This window comes from Poecilia reticulata, chromosome 15 (genome assembly GCF_904066995.2).
Source record: "Poecilia reticulata chromosome 15, P_reticulata-male-v2, whole genome shotgun sequence".
Taxonomy (NCBI): domain Eukaryota; kingdom Metazoa; phylum Chordata; class Actinopteri; order Cyprinodontiformes; family Poeciliidae; genus Poecilia; species Poecilia reticulata.
Genome location: NC_088844.1, coordinates 23,200,238 through 23,226,169, shown reverse-complemented (window position 1 = coordinate 23,226,169; position 25,932 = coordinate 23,200,238). Strand labels below are relative to the sequence as shown.

At 39.4% G+C, this 25,932-nt stretch overlaps 1 protein-coding gene across 7 annotated transcripts in view; it reads left to right on the top strand.

The window, feature by feature from the left end:
* Positions 1-25,932, top strand: part of LOC103477253 (signal-induced proliferation-associated 1-like protein 2) — a 114,876-nt gene that overhangs the window by 60,195 nt on the left and 28,749 nt on the right. For all 7 annotated transcript variants that reach the window (XM_008430233.3, XM_008430231.3, XM_008430230.3 and 4 more), the window contains 6 exons: positions 626-1,202; positions 10,977-11,251; positions 17,643-17,897; positions 24,131-24,277; positions 25,381-25,484; positions 25,612-25,700. In XM_008430233.3, coding sequence (XP_008428455.1) covers positions 626-1,202; positions 10,977-11,251; positions 17,643-17,897; positions 24,131-24,277; positions 25,381-25,484; positions 25,612-25,700 — 1,447 coding nt within the window. The remainder of the gene's footprint in view (positions 1-625; positions 1,203-10,976; positions 11,252-17,642; positions 17,898-24,130; positions 24,278-25,380; positions 25,485-25,611; positions 25,701-25,932) is intronic.

Below are 25,932 nucleotides of genomic sequence, written 5' to 3'. Positions count from 1 at the left end.
GATGTGTTCGGTGATGATACAGTTATTATCTTCAGAGATACCTTTAAATTACGACTTGAAGCTCTGCTTCGAACGTGTTTGTAGGCAAAGAAGACTTTCACTAATAACATAGAACAGAGCAAATTTATTCTCTCTCGCTCATTGGAAAAGAAAAATCTTAAACTTATCATTTCGGAACACAAATTACTGCTCATTCAGGGGTGTTGCTTTTTAAAGGGAACCTATTAGGCAAAATTCACCTTTTGCACATTTTTGTACTTTTATTTAGGTCTCTACTGCTTCTAAAAACAGCCAAAGCACTTAAAAATAAAATTTTTTTGGCAATAAGTTTTTTTTTAGTGTCTGGATGAGTTGTTTTGCAACCCCAGCGAAGCCTAGCCCGTTACCTAGCAACCCCAGTAGAGTTCCAGCACATTTGCTCAGCTTATTTGGATTTAAAGTGACAAGAGCTCAAAATAGACAGAACTGACCAGACTAAAGTCTCATTATCTAAGAATGATTTTGTACAAAAAATGTAATGAACATGTTTTGTTTAGACCTCAGAACTATTCCAATTTGTTCAAGGAAGCATAATAGGTCACCTTAAGTTGTTACTTATATCGTTTATCCCTGCCTTATTTTCCAGCGTCGCTGTATCCAGATCCAAAGACGTGCCTCCGTTCGGACCACCCATTCCCAAGTCCGTAACTTTCCCAAAGTCGGCCGTTTTCAGGGACTTCCTACTTGCAAAGGTCATCAATGGCGAGAACGCTGCTCACAAGTCGGAGAAGTTCAGAGCCATGGCGACTCGTACGCGGCAGGAGTACCTGAAGGACTTAGCCGAGAACTTTGTCAGCACGGCTACTATAGACTCAGCCGTCAAATTCAGCTTCATTACTCTTGGAGCAAAGAAGAAGGAGAAAGTCAAAGCCAGAAAGGAGGCGCATCTGTTCAGCGTGGGAGCCATCACCTGGAGCGTCTGCGCCCGGGACTTTGGGCAGTCGATGGACATTGACTGCTTGCTCGGCATATCCAACGAGTTCATTGTGCTCATTGAAGAGGAGTCAAAAAACGTAGTGTTTAACTGCTCATGTCGCGATGTCATTGGATGGACCTCAGGGATTATGAGTATTAAAATCTTCTATGAGCGCGGGGAGTGCATCATGCTGTCTGCCCACGACAACTGCGGCGAGGACATCAGAGAGATGGTGCAGCGACTCGAGGTAATACCCTTATAAACTCATCTCTAATAATCTGAGTGATCTTAGAGGTCATAAACACTGCGGGATTAGAATCATCTTGTGGCAAAATACCTTCTTCATCATACTTTAATCCACTGCCTTCTGTGTAAGTCTGAAATCGCACCATACAAACATTTCAGTGAACACAAGCCTTAATATTCAGCTTTAGAACTGCACAACCCTCTTATAAAAGGAGTAAATTACTTAGCATTGTCTCCGACTGTGGATAATTGTGGGTTTCATCATTTTTCTTTCAACATAATGAACAAATTACAGTAAAAACAATTCAATTCTTTGCAGGGGGTGCCAAACTGTGCACTAATTGTGCAAATGCTCAGCCCACGTTTTAGTAACACTTAAAAAGGAAATAATTGGAACAATGCTAGCATTTAGGGGTTAGTATTCAATTTGCCTTTAGGTTTTTCTTAAGGAAGGAAAAGACTAGTAAAGAAAATTGAGTTCCGGAAACAGCTGAAATTTATTCTTTACTTTCTGTTCCCTTTTCTAAAAGTCAAAGGAATTACTGTAATAACAGAGGGATATTTATGTTACACTTTAGATCACAATCTGTTTCTCCTTTAGATGTGTTTTAGCCTACTTTGTGTTGTCAGAGAGGTTCTGCATAAGTGATTTATTGAATCTATTGAAACAGTTCCGGCTGTGGCTCATGAAAATAAATAAAATATTGCATTATTTACAGTTAACTTATTATTTAACAGGTCTGCATTTCGTTTTGGCTAGCCTTTCCTGCCTTAATTAATGATGTCATCAATTTCAAAACTATCTTTTGTATTTAATCAGATTGTTTTTAGTTGATATTTACATTTCTTTGATGATCTGAAACATTATGGGATTAAAGCAAAACAGATGCCTGATCCAAATTCACCGTGAAAGACAGACAGAAAGCTCAAAAGGAATATAAATATACATTTAGCCTTACTGTGATCTCCTGTTGCTAGCTCTGTTGTCTTTTTGAATAGAAGCCCCCAGAGAAGGTATAATTTTTGACTTATTGTAGGTGTTTTCATTTTCATATCTGGAAAAACTCAGATATGCAATAATGAAATGATCAAAACTCCAAAAGAATGATGAGCACTTGGTGTATCTTAGGTCTCTGTTTTAGCATTCTAGGTAAACAACAGACTCACTTCCAGAGAAAGCATAGTGTCCTTGCCATCTCACTGATACTAAGAATAGCTAACGTTGAGTCTCTTTACCTCAGCAAGAACTTAACTAATTGAGATTCTGAGTAACTGGTCAACTAATTTATAGTGCCTTTGAATTTTTTATCCATGCTAGCTTTCAGAAATGGAAATCTCTCCTCCTTCTCGGTGTTCTTGCAGCGGTTGGCTGGATGGCCAGCAGTCAGACGTCAGCTGGGTGGCACCCAGAGTGAGGTTTCAGACTCTCTTATTTCCAAGCAGCCTGTAAAGTCTGTGGAGGGTGTTGGTCCGTTACAGGATGATGACTGCAAGCGCTGCTTGATTAAGTGTTTAACAAAACAGTTTTTCTAAGCAATGGAAAGGAGGTTTCCTGTGGTAGTTTTAGTCAAAATGTCAAATAAATGAAAGGACTGGGAAGCCGTTTCCCTGCACAGCATGAAGGTAGCAGTCTGTCATCAGAAAGACCCTGTAAATCTCAGTTTTACACTCATTCCTCGTGGAAAAATGACTAACTCAACGTTTAGTGGTTTCACTGGAATAATTGTGGTCTCCTTGTGGCGAAACAAAACGTTTTCGCCTGACCGACTGACTTGTTGCTTTGTTTTCTTTATCAGGTCAGCAGTAATATTGCATGTTTAACTTGACATCTCTCCTGTCAAGTCCCATATGTGTTGCAACATTACACCGTGCTTCCCTTGTTTAGGGTTTGGTTCCAGTCAGCGCTCTGAGAGAAAGCGGCTGCTTGTGTTTGTGGCTTTTAAACAGGGACTCCAGTACGGAGGCCCCTGTGGGACATGGGTTTTTTTTCTTTTGTGTTCTCTTGCAATAATGTACTGATCAGTTCATGTGGCATCACTGAAAGTCTTTCTTCCAGTGTCCACCGTATTTTCTGCTATAATATAAGGTTTCATAAGGTTTTTCCATGAATTGATATGTCGTTTGTGAAATATCTGAAGTTATATTAATATATTTTGGGATAGAAATCCATACTTCCAAGATATAAACAGAAACTTTCTGCAAGAAGGAAAGAAAGAAAACATACATCCAAACTATTTGGACTATTTCTGAGTTATTTTCATGGGGTAATAAAGTCATCTGACAGTTTTATGTATTTTTTGTGTTGGGAGTCTGAATGGTTCATAAATGATGTGCAGCTCCATCTCAGTTTTTTTTGCACCAAAGAGTTAAGAATATAAACACCTTTTCACTGGGGTTCTTTATATGTGTATGTATTTGAAATTTTAAATTGACATTTGTGACTGGAGAAAGCAAAAGTACTGCAAGGAAACACAAAATAAAAAAGTTTCCCATGTCACCTTTGGGGCTCCATAACTCCAGAAAGGATTATAGATTTCCATCCATCCATCCATTTTCTTGCACCCTTTTTCCCTCAGTGGGGTCGGGAGGGGTGCTGGTGCCCATCTCCAGCCAACGTTCCGGGCGAGAGGCGGGGTCACCCTGGACAGGTCGCCAGTCTGTCGCAGGGCAACACAGAGACACACAGGACACACAACCATGCACACACACACCTAGGGGCAATTTGGAGAGGCCAATTAACCTGACAGTCATGTTTTTGGACTGTGGGAGGAAACCGGAGTACCCGGAGAAAACCCACGCACACACAGGGAGAACATGCAAACTCCATGCAGAAAGACCCCAGGCCGGGAATCGAACCCAGAACCTTCTTGCTGCAAGGCAACAGCTCTACCAACTGCGCCACTGTGCAGCCCCGGATTATAGATTTCACACTTTATTTTTATTTTTTTTAGCTCATCGCTTTGAATCCACAAAGGCTTATAGTTTACATCGCAAGTTAATAAGAGGTAAACGTTTAGGAGATATCATTGCATTTTCATCTACAAGCAAAAAAAAAGAAGCTGCCGCTGTCACTTCCTGTCACTGACGGCTCATTTAATTGAATGAAAGATTACTAGTGAAGCAGTTTTCTGCCGCTGCTGAACTGGAGGACGTGTGGGTGCAGGTACAGAAGGAGGCGGCTTAAAGAGGACACCAACCCAGTTTTTACAGGGGGAGGAGTGGAAACAGACACAATTTTGGCTCTAACAGACTAAAAATAGAGGCCGTTTGGCCTCATACTGCTTCACTCCCTTTAAGAACTTCCCACCAAGTCCTCTTCTCCCCTTCTTTTAAGCAAAGCCCCGGCCTCCTCTGTGTGACATTGTGAGATTTTGGTACAGACATCTGTTACCTCAAGTCTGCAAGCACATAATGCCGTGCAAACATTTGCCAATGCTCCTTGCTTTGCTGGACTTTCTTTTTGATTATTATTATTATGAATTAATTTTTTACATCACATCAGAGGATTTCTGGTTCACTTTTTGGAGAATTGTTTTAATTCAACCAGAATTTAGGGTTATAGAGCAATGTTTCTCAACACTGGTCCACCTTATTTTAATAATAGTTATTTTAATAATGGCTTATTGACAGGCCTTTGCTGAACTGCAAGGTGTGTTAAAGCAGGGAAATATCTAAAACATTCAAGTGCCTTGAGGATCATGGTTGGGAAGGACTGTTATAACAATTAAATCACACTTACCTTCATTTAGTTGTTTTTTCTTTTGAGTTATTCAGATGTTGACCTGCTCGTGCTTTTGATCACTGTCTGGTTGTGGAACCCAAACAATCTAAAGGTTACGAACTGTTGGCTGGATCTTCTCCTTCAGGACTTTCCTGTTGGAGAGCAGAAAAGAAGAAGTCCCAAAACATCCCAATACCACCAGGTTTGACTGTCGGTATGATGCTCTTCTTCTGTAAAGCTGGGTGAGGTTGTCGCCAGATGTGGAAAACGGCTCATTCTGGAGTACAAAAGCTTTTGAAGCATCTTCTGACCCGTTTAGTTTGTGTCCGATTTGTTATTTAATGTATTTAAATCAGCTCATGATGTGTTGTAGCCTGCTTCATGTTGTTTGACCGGTACCATTTAAACCAGTCTTTCTCAAACCGTGGTCCCTTGACCACTGGTGGTCTGTGGGGCGCCTCCTAGTGGTCCGCGAGGTACTGCACGTAAACAACCGTTTATTTGCCGTGACGTCAGCTCAAAGTGCGACGCTACAGCTAGCTTACCAAAGGATTGTGTTTAAAAAAATAATGGATAAATGGGTCCCTAAAAAAAGAAGATACCAGTGGAAAGTTTCTCTGGGTGAGCTAAAGATAAACTTTTGTTTTTGAACAATATTGCGATACATAGCATGACGCAGATGTTGTGTTGTTGCGGAGGAAATTTCAAATTAGATGATCCGCGAGTATTTATTAAGTGGGGCAAGAATTTATCAGCCCGAAAAAGTTTGAGAAACAGGAATATTCTGATTATATCGCATTTAATTCTCAATGTGAATAGGGCAGGCAGAAACAGCGCCCAGTTTTTTTTTTTTTTCCAGTAGACAAAAAAAAAAAAATCATTGTTTATTTACTCTGGTTAATTTTGTTCTTGCATTAAAACTTTTTTTGATGAGCTAAAATGTGTGACAAAGCAGCCATAGCAAAAACAAATCCGATAATTTTTTTTCCACAGCACTTTACATGAGATCTCTGCAGGTAAAAAGGTGTTTTATGAACAAATACAGCGATAAGCTGAAACGCTCAGCAGAGCTTAAAAATGAGATCTGGTTGAATAAGATTTTGCATGTCTTAACCATGTCAGAAAGAAGAGAAAATCCCTCCAGAATCTGAAGAAGTATTTTCCATAATTAATCTTGAAAGGACACAGATGCCTTTCAGTGTCAGCCCATCTCATCATAAGAAAGGACAGAGCAGGATATATTAGCATTTATGATTAGCCAAAGGAGATCACTTTCTCATCCACTATGTTAATCTCCCTTCTCCTCTTTCCCTGCTGTATCTGTGGAAAAAAAAAAAAAAGTTGTGCAGGAGAAGCCCTGGATTAGTATTTGGAGCAGTAGGCCTAGCCGAGCTGACCGTGCAGACGTCGTCCCAGAGGTGTCTGTAAATGTCCCAGCGGTTGACTCGAGTCGTGTTTCACTCTGAGGATTTACAGGCTGCCGGACTTGTGATGTAATGCGAACCAGGGCGAACAGATTGTCCACTGTAACCTGCAGAGAAGCTCAGAGTGAGAGCACAACTAAAAGCTTTGTGGAGAAGTCCTTCTCCCCAGGGGGCTCCTGAGCTGGGTGGCCGCATGTTTGGCCTTTATTAGACAAGTCCTCTTGGCATGGAGGCATAAGCATTTCTACTTGTTTTGTTTCCTTTCCATCGTGGGCTGCTCAGTTTGTTTGTTTTGTCTTTTTTTTTGTGCTATATGCATTCATAGAGAGCTAATTATAGTAGCATAACAAATAGCAGAAGTTGTTTTTCTTCCTTTTTTGGCGTTGTTGGCAGACAGGATATGGGCAGAAAGAGAAGGAGGGAAGACATGTAGCACAGGTTGGGACCCAGATGCTACACCACACTCCATTTGTTTTATACTTTGTATGATTAACCTGTAAAGATTTAACTAGAAATAAGTTATTACGCCTCTTGCAATAAGCAAATGATCAATTAAAATGAGCTCAGTAATTTCCGTTCTTATAATTAATAGTATTTGAATGGTAATTTTTTTTTATTTTTGGTTTTGGTTGTGTACAGATTTTTATTTCCGTTTTTATTTGTTGCCTTTGGTTGTCGTGTTTATTTTGCATATTTAAAATATCATCCAGTTCCAGTGCAATGTGTTTTTGCAAAATTAAAGTTTATTGATCTTTCTGAGGACAAGCTAACATTATTATGCAGTTTTCAATATATTACTTGAAAATTGTTTCAGGACAACAATATTATCATTTATTCCCATAATAACTTTGAAAATGTATTGTCCAGCAAAATTTGTTATTGTGACAGGCCTAATTATGAATAAATATTATTATTATTTTCAACTGTGGATCATTTTAAACCTTTTTAGGTTTAGTCACTGGTAAAAGTATGTATAAAAATATTCTATTTATTTGAAATAGAATAACCTGTGCCAACTTTTTGGTAGCCCAACAACAATGTAAAATAAGTGCAAGTGAAATAATGAAATATTATCCTTACTATTAATCCTATTTTAGCTGAATCAAACACACTTCCTGTTTTTTTGCACAATAAATATGATGAGATACAAGTCAGTCTGACAGTAACCCAACTTTTAAATCCACTAAATGTACTCCCTTGTAATCAACAAACTAAATAAACTGTTACCCTTACAAAGGTAAAAATGTGCAAGTTGCTAAAGTCTACTGGGACTTTAACTGGAACCAAGTGCTTTGATCAGATGAGACTAAAAACACGAGATGAAGAAGTGGAAATGGAGTTCATGTCTGCTGTTACATATGGTGGAGGATTTATGACGCTGTGGTCTGTTTTTCTTCCAAGGGTTCTCAGAACCTTGTTAGAGTGCATGGCATCTTAGAAATATCAACTCACATGATTTATATTTAGAAAACATCATTTTTTGGGGGGAAAAAAAACCACTTATCCCAGAAGAGAGATCTCTAAAGAAACACAGGAGCTGCAGGATCTTTTGACAATCATATACATATAAAATGTGCTGCTGCACAGATTCACAGTTATGTTTAAAGCACATCCAGCCGGTGTCAATCACTGCTAAGATGGATGTGACACCATGATCCTGTGCTGAAGAGAGCCAGCTGTCTAAATCCATGTGGTGTAGATTTTATTGCAGCAGCCATATCAAGATACAACCCCAGATCTGATCAGATTTGTCACACTTAATTCTGAGTAGAAGAAGAAAAAAGAAGATCTTAAATAAAAATCTAGAGGCCAGTGAAGTGGGAATGGGTAGCCATTCTGAGTTTTAACAGGATAATGATTTATTTATCTTTAACATATTTATTTATTTTTAAAATGCATTTCAAGGATATTCCCAGTCTAATTTTTGAGGGGCTACGAACAACAGTGACACAAATCGGAATAAGTAAATCCAGAGTAATACATGTCATTTAAACACAAATGGCCGAATCATTACAAAAATAGTTCCCCAGAGATGATCAACATTCTTTGATGCTCTTATCCGTACACAGATGTAAATCCTGCAGAAAACACGTAGCAAAAACTGAGTCCGAACTAAACGGTCTGTGCAAAAAAGAATAATTGAAAATCCTTTTCCCTGCGAAATATCATAGGATAAGACTAAATACTTTTCTATTGCTAAACAGGAGTTGTTTTACCGTCAAGTAAATTAGCTTTTTTTAAAATAATGTATTTCTCCACTACATAAATCTGCTCAAATTACATTTATTTTAAGTCTTTTTGCACATTTTTACCAGAAGATCCAATGACTGTGGAGGCTGCAGCATAACAGACAAAAGCAACATGTTCAGAACTAAAAAAAAAAAAAAAAAAAAATCCTCAAATTTTTTTGATGAGGCTTTTGTCAATTTGTGAACCAAATCAGAATTAATCAGCACCATTTGTAGGTTTAGCAGCCAGTTCAAACCCTGACGTCTTAAGACCTGCCCCGACAAGCTGCTGCTCTAATACACACTTACTGATTAAAATGAATGCTCACATTTTCCCCGAGGAAACGCGTGACCCATCTTCATGGATGCGTTTCAGTTTTTTTTTTTTTGAAGATCACCATTAATGACAAGGTTTTGTCGTGTCTATGAAATACGCTTCTGCTTCACTTTTACAGATGGTGTCATCACTGTCAGAGCTGTGTTTGTCATTTCTCTCAGTGTGGATTAGATCCAGCATCACTCGAATTAAGACTGTTAATGTTTGCCTTTTTTTGACAGTATTTAGAGTTTCATGTCGTCTCTAATTAAAGGACAACATTTGGTGTAATATGGAAAGACGTCTGTCAGAATCGCTACTTCCACATTCAATATATATGAGAATATTGTTGTAAAGTACATTTATTTCAGTAGTTTAATTCTCTAATTGACAAATATATGGATTAATTACACAGAGACTGGAATTTTCAAGCTTATTTTTCTGCTAAATATGATGATTTTCCACTTACAACTAATGAAAACATGACATTTGTTACATCAGACCAATAAAACAAGCATTCTTGATACAGAAACCTGGGGTTGCTGAGTTTAATTCCTGTTTAAAGGTAAACCTAATGTTTCTAAAAAAGTTTAGGATTGAGTCTGATTGTGTGCTCAGTTAGTCTATGATAGTGCATCATTTTTGCCGTGGGCCGTCTTTCATACAGCACGGTATGTTTTCTGCCATATGGAGTCTCTGTAGAGGGTTAACAATCCATAGTCTGTGTTAATGTGTTACAGCAGCCACTCTAAAGTAAATGGAGGCAGTCACCCACAACTGAACCAAAACTAATCTAATGGGTGATTACAGCTCTTGGTTGTAGAGTCAGGTTCTTTATTTACCCCTAAGAAACGGTCAGAAAGCTGCACAATAATGTCCAGTCCCACCATAAGGCTGCACAGCTGCATTGCCACAATCATGAGTCAATACATAATTGCTTTTCTTGTTTCAGTTTTAACAGGAATAGTCACGCAGCAGAAAGTAGGTCGTGTGAACTTTGCCTGAACCTGGACTGCGTGTTATGAAAGGGTGATGCCAAGCCACCTCTGGGGAAAAAGACAGGCTGAATTTACATTAAAGTGTATGATGGAAACAAGACCAGGCTTTAATTTCTTCCAGACATGCATTGGACAGGCTCAAAATGTCCATCAAAAATTCATGGCTAAAGTGTCATGTCTCTGACTGCAGTCAGCCAACAGGGGAAAAAAAAAAAGGTGGCGTGTTTAATTTGTTTTCTTCATGCTGGAAATGAACAAAATGAGCCGGCAGCTGATGCAGATTATGTTTGTGTATGACTGTTGTGCTCCAGAGGCAGCTTTAGACACAAACTCTGGCTCACAAACACAACTCTATGGAGACGCCGGTGTCTTAGGGGCCAATTAGATTCTCATTCATGCAGCTTCCACAGACCGATTGTAGATTCTGCAGGCAGAAACAGGTGTGTTTTTGTTCCTTCTCAGGCTCTTTAGTTAGCTCAGAAATAGTTACTTTTATATCTAAAGATGTTTTGGATTTGCCAAACATGCATGCTTGTTTGTTCTGCTAAAAAGGGTTTTGCTCAGCTTCAGGTGCTCAGTGTTGTTTCCTCTTTTGTATGTGTGTCAAATGAACCACCTTGCAAAAGTATTTATATCCCTTGAACTATTACACATTTTGTCATGTTGCAACCATTAGTGTAACCATATTTTGTGGAGAGTATACGAATGAAGAAGTCCATAATTGTAAAGTCGGGGAGAAAAAAAGTTCCTCGTATTTAATTTACTCTTATACCTCTGTTTAAAATCCATTGCAGCCAATTGTCGTCATAAATCAATGCAAATAGTCTGTCTTTGTATAACTTAACCTCAGTGTGGATGTAGCTGTGAAGAAACAAACACAATAATCAAAACCAAAGAAACCAGAAGACAAATTAGGGATGCAAACTTATCAAGAGAACACATTAAAAACATGTCAGAGGTTGCTCTGGTCAGATGAAACCCATTAGAAAATGCAGGATAAAGATTTAGCGAACCTATCCCAGTCATAAGTAAAAACAATTTTCCCTTTATGCAGACGATAAACGTATTGCCTTTGGTTCTGATTCCAGATTGCCACCAGAGGCTGTGAGACTACAGAGATGACGTTGCGGAGGAATAGCCTCGGCCAGCTTGGCTTTCACGTCAATTTTGAGGGAATCGTGGCCGACGTGGAGCCATTTGGCTTCGCCTGGAAGGCCGGGCTGAGGCAGGGCAGCCGGCTGGTGGAGATTTGCAAGGTGGCCGTCGCCACTCTCACTCATGAGCAGATGATTGACCTCCTGCGCACATCCGTCACCGTCAAAGTGGTTATAATCCAGCCGTATGAAGACGGTACTCCTCGAAGGTACGTTTTTACTTTTCTTAATTGTTAAGTAATTTCTGTCTTGGTACAGTGTAGACAAATAAAACAATGGGTATGAAAACTTTTGCATACTCCATCTAAAAAATGTCTACTGTAAACAGGTTTTATGTTAAAATATCTGCTGTGACTTTTAACAATTGAAAAAGAATACAACTTTGACATTTAAAGCCTTGTAAAAAAACCCTGTAACAGAAGAGTCATGCTCTTGCTTTTTATATTGCTGAGGGGAATCGACTTGACATTTGCTCTCATGTAGAAAATAATTAGCATAAAGAAATGCTTACAGAACGTCATTGTTGGCGTTTTATCCTGTTTTCTCTGGAGAGAAACGTCCGACACAGCTGTAGCGTCTCAAACGTGCACAGTCAGCGTTTCTCACTAATGATAATGAGATGAGCTTTTTGATTAATGGCTCAAATCTCACCACTATTGTTTGACAGCTCACAATTGAAAATTGCTTTTTTCCCCCTTTAACCTGGCATAATGTTCTTTTGAGCAATTATGAAGTGAGGATTTTCCACGCGCCCTTAGGGAGGTTTTATTGCTTGTTCACAAAGAGAAGCCTATTTCAAACAATCGATCAAATTTATGATGAGAGAAGACGTAAATCTGTGTAAAACACTTGTTCTGAGAGCACATCCGAGTGTTTTGTCTGTGAGGGACAGACCGAGCTGTGAAACACGCCATCAGCCGCTCTTTCACACTCACATTTTTGACATCTTTGTTTTGCGTCTGTTTCAGGCTGACAGATTTGTGCAGCAGAAAATGCTGGTTCCCCCATCACTACGAAGAGTGCAGCTGAATGATTTGACTGTGTCTCACACTGTGTGATGCGAGGGAAGAATCCTGGCTGAGCAATCTTAGATTGGGTCAGATGTATGCTGCAGAATATCCAGAATAAGGTTAAACATCTGTGTGTGCGCGCTCCATCAAAGGCTTTCCTATTATCTGTCTTCAACTCTGTGTTCCCGCCTGGCAACAAAGATGTAACATATTTGCTCCCCCAGATGGTGGTCTCGTCTGTGACTCTGACGAAAAAGCTTCTCTGGCAGAACCGCCGTCTAATCCTCTTACCACAATCAGCAATGATACACGATGATACAATCATAATCGCTGTTCAGGGAAAGAGAAAACCTGGCAAAACAAACGTCAGCCAAAACTGGTCCTGTGTCCACAGTGCCAGTTCAGCTCACTGGAAGCACTGGTTCCAGAGGGAAGTGTGCTCTTGACATCTTTTCTCTGCCAGGAAAACAGTTTTGTTTTGTTTTGAGTCAAAACAAAAATGAAGAAGAAATTGTTTTAGAAATGCATATGCGTATAACTTCCAGCATTGCTGCAGCAACCGTCACATTTATTGACACATCTGGTTCAGATGTGATGTATAAAAAGCCTTGATATTGTTCACATTTAAAGACTAAACAATCTAAAGTAAAGATTTTCCATGAAATCCATAGTGACAGATTTAATGCAGTAAGACTTCCACTATATCGTTTCACAATATTGGTTCCTTTAAGCGGGGGCATTTATCGTATCTTTATAATTTATTGTGAATTATTGCTTATCATGATATGAATGCCGATTTATTGGTTTCAATACATTTCAACTATTGATGTTTATGAAACTCAGTATTATTTCACTGTGTGTTCCTCAAGGCTTCAATAAGTGTCAGTGAAGTTGAAAATGTAAAAAAATAATTAATCACACATCCTGAAGGCTATTTGAAATAGGAATGTTTCTCAAGAACAGTATTTGTGTTTGTGCCACTATGCTATGCATTCATAGACACGAAGTTACTTAAAAAATAACTAATAAGTAGTTTTTTTATCATGACTTTTATTGTTACCACAAAATATCGCGATATAGATCCGTGCCAGAGTTCAGAGTTCAAGATGTAGTTTTTTTTTTTTGTTTTTTACTACAACACTTAATTTCCCTTTTGGATCATTAAAGTATTTTTGAATTTGAACTTTTGTTTAATAACAAATCTAAATATATTAAAGGTTGTTTATTTTAACATATTTAAGTGCATATTGTAAACACATCTGCTTTATATAACATGACCAAATTGGGCAGTAATAAACCAAATGTCCAATGTCTTGATGAGAATCCAAATATTCTGGAGAGTCCTGAGAATCTCTAAGAAGGTGAGAGGTCAGGCAAACAACTTTGAGAGTCCTCATCTGTTTCTGCTGCTGCGTCTCTGAGTTGCTAAAATGTTGCCGTCAACAATAAGTGCTCCAGTTTCTCCTCTTATCTCAAAGGAAAGGAATTCAGTCGGTCCCTGGGGACTAGAGAGATGGGGGGTCAGTCGAGCAACAATGGACCAGTCTCATGACCTCCAGACAAAGTCCCCTAGCTCCACAGAGCCACCATGACGGGGATCATGTTTTTACTAGCACATGTAGCAGCTAACAGTGGATTTCTTCTTCTTTTTTTCGTTTAGCATTGTGTGCTCTTGATGTCTTCTTCTTTATTAAACTGCATTTTATTCCATTTCTCCTCACATGCGGGAGATATGGCACTGATATTAGAGGTACCTTGTATCCTAGGGATTTAGACTGAGAGCTGGACGTGGTTTTAACAAAGAGCAAAATGAAACGCTTTTCCATCGTCACTCTGAAAGGCTTTAAACAAGTTCAACATGTTATCCTTTGGATCAAACTAATGGGAAAAAGATGGAGAAGATTAGGTCTTTGAAACAGGAATGCGATGCACAGAACATGGCAGTGATTGCATGTGGCCATGAGTTACGTGGGAATGAACAAAAAAATCAGCTCAATATGCAATATAGTGGGATGTTACAGCACATACAAATAGAAACAGACAGACTGTCATTGCATAACCAGGATTTTGACTTTGCCTGCAAGCTTTTTGAGTAACCTGACCTGGGTTTCAATATTTTGTAATTTGATTCTGAGGATTATTTTGGGAAAATGGCACAGAACCATAATTTCATCTGTGTTCAACCTGCTGATAATGAGTCTCATTTGTGACATTTAAATGTTCATTTGCGACCTTTACTTTGAAGCGGCATCAGACTTGTCATAGCGGATTTTCCTCTGGACCAAAGTAAAGCTGGATTTCTCACTTTCCATGCCAGCATCCAGTTAAGGACGGCATCTCTGCTAAACCAAAAACCTGCGTCACTAATTGCTGCTGCTTAATCCTCTAATATCCTTCACCAGAGCGGCTTTCCCCCCCCAAACAGATCGATTTACCGCAAAAATAAAAGTAAAAATCAGGGTTAATTTCTCTCTCATTCCTTTTTTTCAACACTTTTTATTTAAAGAAGCTTTTTTTAGGAACTTTCCAGGTCTATTCTATTCAGAAGCTCCTAAAGAAGCTATTTGTCCCATCAGCTTCTTTCTGATGTTATATTTTACATTTTTAACATGACTTTAGCTTTGACTTCAAGTAGCTGTGTTCAAACATCACTTACAAGATAAATCACTTTTTGTGTCAGAGGTTATAAATATGTTGAAGAAATTTGAGTTCAGATAGGAAAACGTATTAAATCTTGCATAAAGTGATGAGGCTAGTTGGTTAAAATGACCTCAAATTAGGAATAAACAATAAATCAATAACAATACATATTGTGATAGAAAGGTGATCTGTATCAATAGATAAATTGATTCAGAACTGCACAGCCTTCTGGGGGATGTAGGCAAAGGAAAAAGTTTAGTTGCTCAATTTCTGACGACTAGCTAAGCTGCGTTGGTGAAATCATCTACCTCACTCACTCTTCGGTTACCTAGCAACTCACTCACTCTTTGGTTACCTAGCAACAACTTGCTGAGTAACTTGGAGCAGTTTAACGTTTCTCCACTTTGCCTCACAAGTGCTTAAAAATAAACAACAATGGTGTGAAGTGAAAACTGTGGATAAAACAGGAAAGTTGACGCCACCATTTTGGTAGTATTTCCAATGTTTAAAACTAAAACCTAATCAACAATTATCAATGTCGACCGATGTGAATCGCTTATATCGTGATATGTGTTCCAATCATATAGTCAAGCGCTGTATCTCAAATGCTTTAACATGGAAATAAAAAACGGAAAGGGTTAGAAAATGGAATGGAAGAAAATGGAAAACTGCCATTTAAATGGATCAAAGAGTAAAGAAATTGTAAAAGACGAAGTTCCAGGGCGATCAACTGTTAGCAGTCAGCGTAATACCCTGTAGTTTAACCTAATATAAACCTGCGAAGTGACATTAAACATGCTATTTCTAAGGCAAAAAACAACATGAAATATGGAGGAATTGTGTGATGCAGTCCTGTCATCCATAGCTTCAACACGTCTTCACAGGTTTCAGAAGTGGGAGGACTCAATAGAGCACAGATGTGAAGCAGTTCTTGGAAACTGTGTTTATGCAACTCGATATTAGTTCCGCGATTCACAGAAAACTAAATCTTCAAGTACTTTTCAGTTTTTGCAGTACATATTTGAGTCTGCAAAGAAAAGCGCAGCAACAGCTGTTTTTGCACAACTTTTCTCCCACTTTTAATAGATTAATAATAAATTAGCTTTGGAAAATGTCCTAAGAATATTTCTATAAATATTATTATGAGTACATAGAGTCTATATTGACTTTCTTAAACCCACTGCTGTTAATTTGAACACAACTTTGTCCACTTCCTCTTCACCTCCTCTTCTGCAAGCATTCAGCTTTTCTTTAGCAGTTGTCTAAACACTCATTTCCTGCAGTTTCAAATTGATTTATACACAGAGAGAAAGAGAGATTCCTCTTATACATTCAAAAACAAACACATTCTCCTCCCATCAGATCAACTGAAGGTTTTAAGCTCACACTGGTGGTGATGAAAAATTTCTCCAGAGGATTTCATCCTTTTACTGCTTAAATATTCTGGTGCAGAAATCGCAGCAAGCGACAGAGTTTGAGACTTTTGCAGGGCTTAGTCTTTAGCTGGGAGTAATGGCGCATGGTTACTAAGCATGACCACACACTCTCAGTTAATCAAGGTAATGAGGGGATTAGCAGCTCTGTTTAAAAACAATTGACCAACAGTCTGGGCAATTTGGCATCCAGAAATTAAAACTGACCGAAGGACCTCGGGTTGTAGAATAAAAGGAATGGGAAAACTGATTTATTTATGGAATAAATACTCAAAATAGTCAGTGGATACTGCTAATATTCTTGGCCGATCTAACGGAGTCACCGCCTTGATATGTTGAGGACTGTTTTTGCAGCCAAAAATGTAATATGCATTTACTACATCTCTAAAACTGCAGGATATAGATAAACTGTTCAATTTTTACTCAAAAGCAAGAATAAAGTGATGTTGATCTTCCTTTTTTGCGTTCTGTATCTCCAATGGGAGGTCAGCTGTAAACAGCCCAGCCACCCACGGTCTAGCAGCTTGATGAAAGGTTCCCTCTGAGAGGGATTACCCGCCCCCTCCGCTGCAGCCTTTTCAATCAGAGCATCCACCTCAAGCACCACTGTTTGTACATGTATGACCACAGCAAAGTATACAGAGCTCTTCATCCTTCAGTACATCCTGGAAAATAGAGTGAGTAGGGGGCGAGGGCTGTGTAATCATCTGGCTCATACTTGAGATACTGATGGAGAGCTGGCAGAGCGTCCAGGCTGTTTAACCTCAACCCACCACCCAGTAAACCCACCTTCACTTCACACATCCACGGCTCTGCCCAGGCCAGAAGATTAATACTGCATGAAATGGCATCACAGGTCTCCTCTTGTGAGATATCCTCAGGATTGTGAGAGTAGTGGTAATAAAAATGGAGGGACAAATTGCCTCCTCAAAGACTCAAGGAAAGCTGCCATTAAATTCCTCTTTATAGTTCTTTGTAATTAGGATATGCCCATACGGACCCTGTGTGCATGTTTGCCTCTGTTTGACATGTATTGTGATCAGACTGGCAAGTGTGAATTAATCTATCTAAATATCGCCTTTATGTTAAATATTTAAAAGTTTTTGTGTCTTTTCCTGAAGAAAAATGTGATCAAAAAGAGACTTTTTGTTTGCATGTCATGAAGAAAGAAGCTGCACTTGCATCTTTTTCAGAGTTTTTTTGTGTCGTTTCCTCCAGTGGATCTTGGCGCAGCGCCCCCACTGGTGAGGAGGTGAACAGGTTTTTCAAAGGATTTGGTTTGTTTGACACACAGTGCAGTGTGAAAGTGAACCTCTCCAGATGAAAATTTAACAAATGTTGCAATTTTGGTCCCTAATCGAACCAAGTCTACCAGATTAAGTGTGTTTCATGTTACTCTAGTCAGTGCTTTTGGAAAAAAACTCAGAAGATTAAAGATTTCATTTCCTACTTTAGCCTCTGGTGCATCTTGTTGATGACTTTTAACCTTGATGATATTATTGATTCCTTTCCTTCAGGGGCTGTTCCGAACTTTACCGGATACCAATGGTGGAGTACAAGGTGGACAGCGAAGGCCAGCCCTGCGAGTACAAGACGCCCTTCAGGAGAAACACCACCTGGCACCGGGTGCCGGCCACTGCTGGGACGCCTCTGTCCCGGGGCTCGCCCACTCAGGGTCCTGACCGGCTGCAGTGCCAGCAGATCCTCCAGCAGCACCAGGCCGTCATCCCGCGAAGCACTTCCTTCGATAGAAAGCTGCCAGATGGCTCTAGGTAAAACTTTCTGTTGTTCTCCCAACCAGAGGTCTAAATACAACTAGCTAAAAATAACTCAGGAGAAGGGTTTCATCTCAAACCAGATGAGGATCAACCCAAACATGGTGAACGCATCTATTCCTCAGGTCTGAGCGTAAAGCAGATCATAGCTTTATGTGAGTGAAGAATGTGAAAAGCTGCACTGCATGTAAGATCCTCTGTTTGCCTTTGAGGCATCTTCACTTGAATGTATTGAACTGTTTTAGTTTTGCCTACTGCAACACTCCCCTGTGATCCACCAGTTATTTTCCAACGCAGGTTTTTGATTCGGCCACTCCTGATGTTTGCTATTATTTTATTTTATTAACAAACTCTCCTGTTTCTTTTCGGTCCAAGACTTCTTTTACCAACTAGTGAACTAATTCTCAACAGTGGACAACTGCAAAGTTCCGCTTTCTGCCAGCTGACAGTCAGTTCCCAGCAAGACCGCCTCATCAAACAGCCTTTAAGTTAAAGGAAACTTATATTTAATTATTGCAAAAATGAAGATTTGACATTTTGGATGGATGGATGGATGGATGGATGGATGGATGGATGGATGGATGGATGGATGGATGGATGGATGGATGGATGGATGGATGGATGGATGGATGGATGGATGGATGGATGGATGGATGGATGGATGGATGGATGGATGGATGGATGGATGGATGGATGGATGGATGGATGGATGGATGGATGGATCCCTTAGCACTCTTACACTCTCATAAAACACTTAGACATTAAAAAAACAATTCTGCAGTGCCTCTATTTCTGTTGGATTCCTTTTAACAAAATGGTTCTTTTCTGTACCAAAACATTCTTCCCAGTTAGTATGACTTAAGCTGCAGTAAAAATGATATGTGGTTAATTATCCTGTTAGGATGGTTGGAGAACTATCTTACAAGTTTGTCAGACAAATCAAGAGAGGAAACAAAGCTTTTAAGACATTTGTGCTCAGGGGTTTTCGTGAGAACTACGATCAAACGTCGCCACCCCCGGTTCTGTGCGAGCAAATCTTTGAACTCTGTTTTTTTCGCATTTAGAAAAGAGCCACAGGGACACTTTGAGGAGCTGTTATTGTGTTCACTTATTTGCATACATACAAACGGAGCATTTTAGTCCAATGAATTCACAGCCCTGCTTTCATCTCCCTTCAGATGATAAGGCCACACTCAGACTTTGTTCCTGTCCTATTTTGGACATCTCCATTGAGCCATGTAAAGCAGTGATTTGTTCAGACTAATGAAACCCCTACAGTCATGATAACCTTTCCAGTGTGTCACACCGACCCCCCCCCTCCCCGGTGTTGCCTGCTCTGACTATACTTGGATAATGGCCGCCTTCCCTGTCTAATCAGGCTCGCTCTCTGGAAGTGGGAGAACTCCCATTCTCCCTCGCTCCCTTTTTCGCCGCTCTCCCTTCCTCTTCCTTGCACCCTGCTGAGGAGGAGGTGATAGGGACACTGACACGGCTCGGCTCATCTCATCCAATTACTACAGAAACAAAGACAGTGCTCTTTCCCGGACCACGACGTGTAGCGCCTCAGAGGGGGGTGGTTGGTTGTAAAGGAGGCAAGGGAGAGAACGAAGGGGTGCTATTATACAGGAGCATATTCTATAGGCATAAATCAACATAAATTATGTTGTCATTTCCTTTAATAGTTTGACTAATTGAAGAAGAAGAAGAAGATGTAATGGTTAGTGATGACTCTCAATCATTTTAAGTGCGGCAAAGCTGTGCAGATGACTAAAACCATTAGGAATAGATGGCAATGAAAGTACTAGCAAATCAGAAAAGGTTTTAAATGTGTAACTTTTATTTCTCTAAATGGTAGCAATAACTGAAGACAGAAACTTGGCAGGAAGTCTCTCTGTCTCTCTTAAGGAAGGATCTACAGCATAAAATGGACGTGTTTTGCAAATTCACATTTTGCATGTTTTTGTACTTCCATTTCGGTTTTTACTGCTTCTGAAAAACAGCCCAACTGCTTAAAAAAAACCCATCCACACAGCTTTTGGAAATAATCAAATGTTCTTTGGTTTCTGGGAAAGGGGCCGTTTCAAAAACCTTTGGAATGTAACGTCACAAATCAACAGACACTGACCCTTGCCTAGCAACCCTAGCAACCAGGGCTTTCACTCGGAAACTCTACTGGGGTTTCCAAGCAACCCCAGTAGAGTTCCGTCCGTCACCTAGCAATCCAAGTTGAGTTCCAAGACATTTGGTCAGCTGGAAAAGACCAATGTTTTGTTGTTGAGTTACCATCCAGAGGGCTTTTGCTTTTCAAAAATGTACAGCTGTATTATTGTGCATCTGTTTGAAGCCATTTTCACATGCAAGCGTAAACATTGACCAGACTAAAATCTCAATTTCTAAGAATGATTTTGTGAAAAAAAAAAATTAATGAACATGTTTTTTTACAGCCATAGACCTATCCTAACTTGCTCAAGGTAGCATAATAGATCACCTTTAAAACTGCCACCATAAAGCATAATCCCAACGTGACATAAATTTGAATCGAGAATCTGTGCTATATAAAATATGTGTATGTTACAAAACCAGAGAGCACCTTCAGACGATATTACACCACAGAGAGGAATATTGCATTTGATATCCCCCTTCTCAGAACATCTTATCTCTAGGGAGGAGGAAAAGGAGAACAAGAAGGCAGATGCTGCTGTTTCAAATTAAAGCGCAAGGACTCAACGGAGGAGAGGAAATGTTGCGATCAAACTAATGCGTTTGATGATGTGTGCAGGGATTTCTTTTGTGACGGCTTATTTTTCTGTTAAAGAAAAGCATGCAGATGACAACGAAGAACTAATTTGTACTCTGTAGTAACTAAAGTATTCACAAAGTCTAAATAAAACATACTTTTACTATACATATGTACTGTGCCTTGCTGTCAAGTTTTTTTGACTTCACAACCACCTCAATGCCTTTTATAGGAATCTTTTGTTTGTGATATTTCTTTTAACAATTACAAATTTGCAGAAATCTATTTGGCCTGCTTTTGTATTGGAGTCAATACTTTGTGTAGAAAAAAAACGATGCAATTACAGCTGCAAGTCCTTTGGGGTTTGTTTCTACCAGTTTTGCACAGACACATTTATGAAAAATATCTCAAGACCAGTCAGATTGATCAGGGAGCCTCTGTGAACTTTCATTTTCAAGTTTTGGCAAAGATTCTCAGAGAGATTTTACATAATAAGCTGTTCCATTTGACCTAAAATAAGGGTAGCCAAGGATCCATGCTACAAGAGCCAAAATCTTGTATGTTTGAGATATTCTGCTGTTCTAAATTGAATCAATGTTTTTCTAAGAATTTTATGACCTACTGAAAATGAACATATCTAGTAGTTGGCCATAAGCCATTAAGTTGTACCTCTAGAAGTATGTTTACCTCTCTACCCTGGCGTTTCCTGTCAGGATTCACCCTGTTGATGAAAATAATCCCTGCAGAAGTTTCACAATAGGGACCTTGCGTTTATGGCTTTAGTTCTCCAATTCAGTATTTTTACACATAGGCTGTAAATTTCTGGCCCAAACCTGAGAGATCCCCAACCGCGGGACCACAAACCAATACCAGTCCATACGTCTTTTAGTACTGCACTGCAGAGAAAGAATCAGTTGTTTGTTTTTGTTTTATCTTCAGTCATAAGATGACCATAAAGCGGATTCGCTTAGTAACAAAATCTTCTTAGTAAAATGTCCTTTTAGCTCACTTGAGACACTGAGAATGTGAGATGTGACGGTATTTTGAATGCAGCAGGATGGGAGAAGGAAGAACAGTGTGTGTTACTACATAGAGAATCCAAACCTCCAACATGTTAAAAAGTATAAACTTTATTGGTTATGAAGACATTTGCATCGCACTATAAGCTGAAAGGAAATGATGGGCATTTTTTAATCTTCAACAAAAGTTAGCAGCGAGCTACTTCAATGATTATAGAAAAAAAAACTTGAAGAAACAATGGCAATAAAAGAAATGACCAAACTTCAAGTGTAAGTTTCAAGCAAGAATCTACAGCTTGTGTAAATTCAGAATCTCCTCATGCTACATGCATACATAGAGTCGCCATCTGGATTACTTTCTTTCTGCGGCTTATAAGCAGAACTAATCTCTTTTGTGTTTATCTTTGGAGAACAAGACGCCTTCTTTCTTAGTGACAGCTCCAACATTTTCTATGGAGATTATCCCAGGCGCTCACATGCAAAGGAACTATTTTCTGCTGTGACGCCAAGTGATAGTGATGCTAATGTTTGGGTAATATGTTTTTCAAGGTGCAGTCTCGGCAGGTTTTGCATGTTTTTTAAAATAAATAAATGTACAAGGAAGAGTGGATTAGTGCTGAAATGATTCGCTTTTATCTTTTCAATCAATCAATCAATCAATCAAATTTTATTTGTATAGCACATTTCAGCAGCAAGGCATTTCAAAGTGCTTTACATAATTAAAATAAAAACAGAAATAAACAGTGAGAAAGAGAGAAATTTAAAAAATAAATAAAAATAAAAAAAACAAACTCCCGTTGTCCTTTGCGGAATTTAACTAACTATAGAGGACTCCGCCGTCCTTTGCGGAATTTAACTATTTCATAGGGGACTCCGCCGTCCTTTAGCAGGGGACGCCGCCGTCCCACACAGAATTTAACTAACTTAGAGTTAGGGGAGTCTGCCCTCCCGCGGACTTTAACTGCTTTTATTGTACCTGCCTTTGCGGAATTTAACTAACTATAGAGGACTCCGCCGTCCTTTGCGGAATTTAACTATTTCATAGAGGACTCCGCCGTCCTTTAGCAGGGGACGCCGCCGTCCCACACAGAATTTAACTAACTTAGAGTTAGGGGAGTCTGCCCTCCCGCGGACTTTAACTGCTTTTATTGTACCTGACAGTGCCTAGGATTCTCAGGGTTTAACTTCCTTTGCGGAATTTAACTAACTATAGAGGACTCCGCCGTCCTTTGCGGAATTTAACTATTTCATAGAGGACTCCGCCGTCCTTTAGCAGGGGACGCCGCCGTCCCACACAGAATTTAACTAACTTAGAGTTAGGGGAGTCTGCCCTCCCGCGGACTTTAACTGCTTTTATTGTACCTGACAGTGCCTAGGATTCTCAGGGTTTAACTTCTTACCAGAGGACGCCGCCGTCCCACACAGAATTTAACTAACTTATAGTTAGAGGAGTCTGCCCTCCCGCGGACTTTAACTGGTTCCATTCCATTTCCATTCCACTTTAATTTTCATCGTTTTCCACCCTCATTTTTCACTTTCTTCCCCATACATAAAAGAAAGAAGAAAAAAAAAAAAAAAAAAAAAAAAAATCAAAACATTAAAGACATAAAAACATGGAAGACATCAAAACCCGCACTCTAACCCTAATTTAGCCATAAGCAACTCTAAACAGGTGGGTTTTAAGTTGAGATTTAAAGGCACCCAGTGTTTCAGCTGTTTTACAGTTTTCTGGAAGTTTGTTCCAAATCTGTGGTGCGTAGAAACTGAATGCTGCTTCTCCTCGTCTGGTTCTGGTTCTGGGGATGCAGAGCAGACCAGAACCAGAAGATCTGAGGGGTCTAGATGGTTGGTACAGTAATAACAGATCTTTAAGGTATTGTGGTGCTAAACCGTTCAGAGATTTATAAACTAACATCAGTATTTTAAAGTCTATTCTCTGAGCTACAGGGAGCCAGTGTAGGGACTTTAAAACTGGTGTTATGTGCTCTATCTTCCTGGTTTTAGTGAGAACCCGAGCAGCAGCATTCTGGATCAGCTGCAGCTGTTTGATTGATTTATTAGTCAGACCTGTGAAGACGCTGTTGCAGTAATCAATGCGGCTAAAGATAAATGCATGGATGAGTTTCTCTAGATCGTGCTGAGACATAAGTCCTCTAATCCTAGAGATGTTCTTCAGGTGATAGAAGGCCGACTTTGTGACTGTCTTAATGTGGCTCTGAAGGTTCAGGTCAGAGTCCATCACTACTCCCAGGTTTCGGGCCTGATCGCTGGTTTTTAGTTGTAATAACTGAAGCTGTGCATTGATTCTAGTTCGTTCCTCTTTAGGTCCAAAGATAATAACTTCAGTTTTGTTATTATCTTTGGACCTAAAGAGGAACGAACTAGAATCAATGCACAGCTTTTATGTCAAGTCAGACAGAAATTTCCGACATTAGCAGGGTTTTTTTTTTACTAACCTCCGGTATTTTTTACAGGACTTTGCAGGACATGGAGAATCCCCAGGTCACTTTATGCAACAAGGGAGACCAGCACTACCGCAGCTCACCCAGTAACCAATCCTCCTCCAGCGATCCGGGTCCATGCGGCAGCAGCAACTGGTCCCAGCAGCCCGGATATGATGGGTAAAAGAAACATAAATGAGTTACTTTTCCTTTTTGATATAAAATAGTCTCTCCATGATTATATCTTCTTTTTTTCTCGTTGTTGTGAATGCGGCTTCAATCAGTGCTCGCACTATTTCTAAGACCTGGCAATTTTACAAAATGATGGCAATTTTTCTGCATGAAATGACCAAATCATCAGTGCGCTTTTGTCGTAACACATTTTTTACAGGAAATAATCCACCAGAAATGTTATACTGTGCTTGCTACGGCTTAGCAACACAGAAGACCAGATGGTGTTTTATGAATATCATGCATGAGATTTTTTATTTCTTCATATTTCTTGGAACTTTTTGGAGCTTCTGATTTGTATTTGTTTTTATTTCAAACATTAACACTGTCTCATATGCATTTCAGTTCAGTATTTTTAATGATTCTTACTTTAAAATCTTCTCTGTACACAGCCTTTGAAACCAAAATGTTCTCAAATTAATTATCTTATTCATTATAAATTTATAAGCAGAACGTTACTTGGCCTAATCTTATCAATTTAATAAGTTTGAATAGATGTCTGGATTATTGCATCTGAGACTGCAGACAGTGCCGGCATGATTTTGGTCAATCTTGACTCAAATTCAACACCTACATCTGTGAATGAATGATTCTAGACCTTCATTAGAGCTTCAGCCTCCCTCTTCTTTGCATTTAAAAGCCTCAAACTTTCTCTGAACTGCTGAGGACCGCTGAGGCTTCTCCAGACCAGACGACTGATCTCCAGTTAGCGTCTTTGTTAAAGATAACGAGACACCCTGACCCCTGTAACCCCGATTAGCCCTCGAAGCGATAATTAAGACCTGCATTGAAAAATGTGATTTTTCTTTCCCTTTTGTCAAGAGCAAGGAACAGCTTGGCATGTTGAGCGGAATGAAAACAGGCCTCTCGCCAGAGCTGTCTGGCAGCTTCTTTATTCTTTTATAAGCTCAAGTGATTTGACCTTAAAGAAACTTGAGCTAATTGCTTTAAATCCGCGGTAGGTCTTTTGAAGCCTTTCTTTGACTAGGAAACAAAGCTCACACAATAGATTGAAAATCATTTTGAGCCTTTTTTTGTGTGCCTTTTTTCAGGTGTCCCTCCCCTATACTGCATGAGCGGGCGGGCGACATCCAAGGAGGCGATGGAGAGATTCGCAGGGAGAGGGAGCCCACCCTGGAAAGAACCAGATCTGCAGGTGAATCTAATTGAGATTCAAGTTTATTCTACATAAAGATGCCATATAGTAAAAGCAAAGTAATGTAGAGATTTTATCATTTATGGGTTATTTTCTTTTAAATATTGTCTTCCATGGTTCTCCACAGAGGCCAAATGGCACATACCCTCCACGAAGATCCTGAATCCTCTGAAGCAAAGGGAAGGAGGGAAGGACTCGCCAAACAAGCTTTCCAGGGTGAATGTCTTCTCTGCAACCATTTAGGTTGACTCAAGCTGACAGCATGACATTTAAGCATATTCTCTACATTGTTAGGTTCCTGGGACTCAATGGTAAAAAAAACATATCAATCTACATTCTTCATCAGTGTCAATAACTCCCTAAGCAAGGACCCTATGTACGTTTTTCACAATTAAGATTAGTTTAGTATCACTAAAGATTGTTTTTTTTATTATTATTATTGAGATGT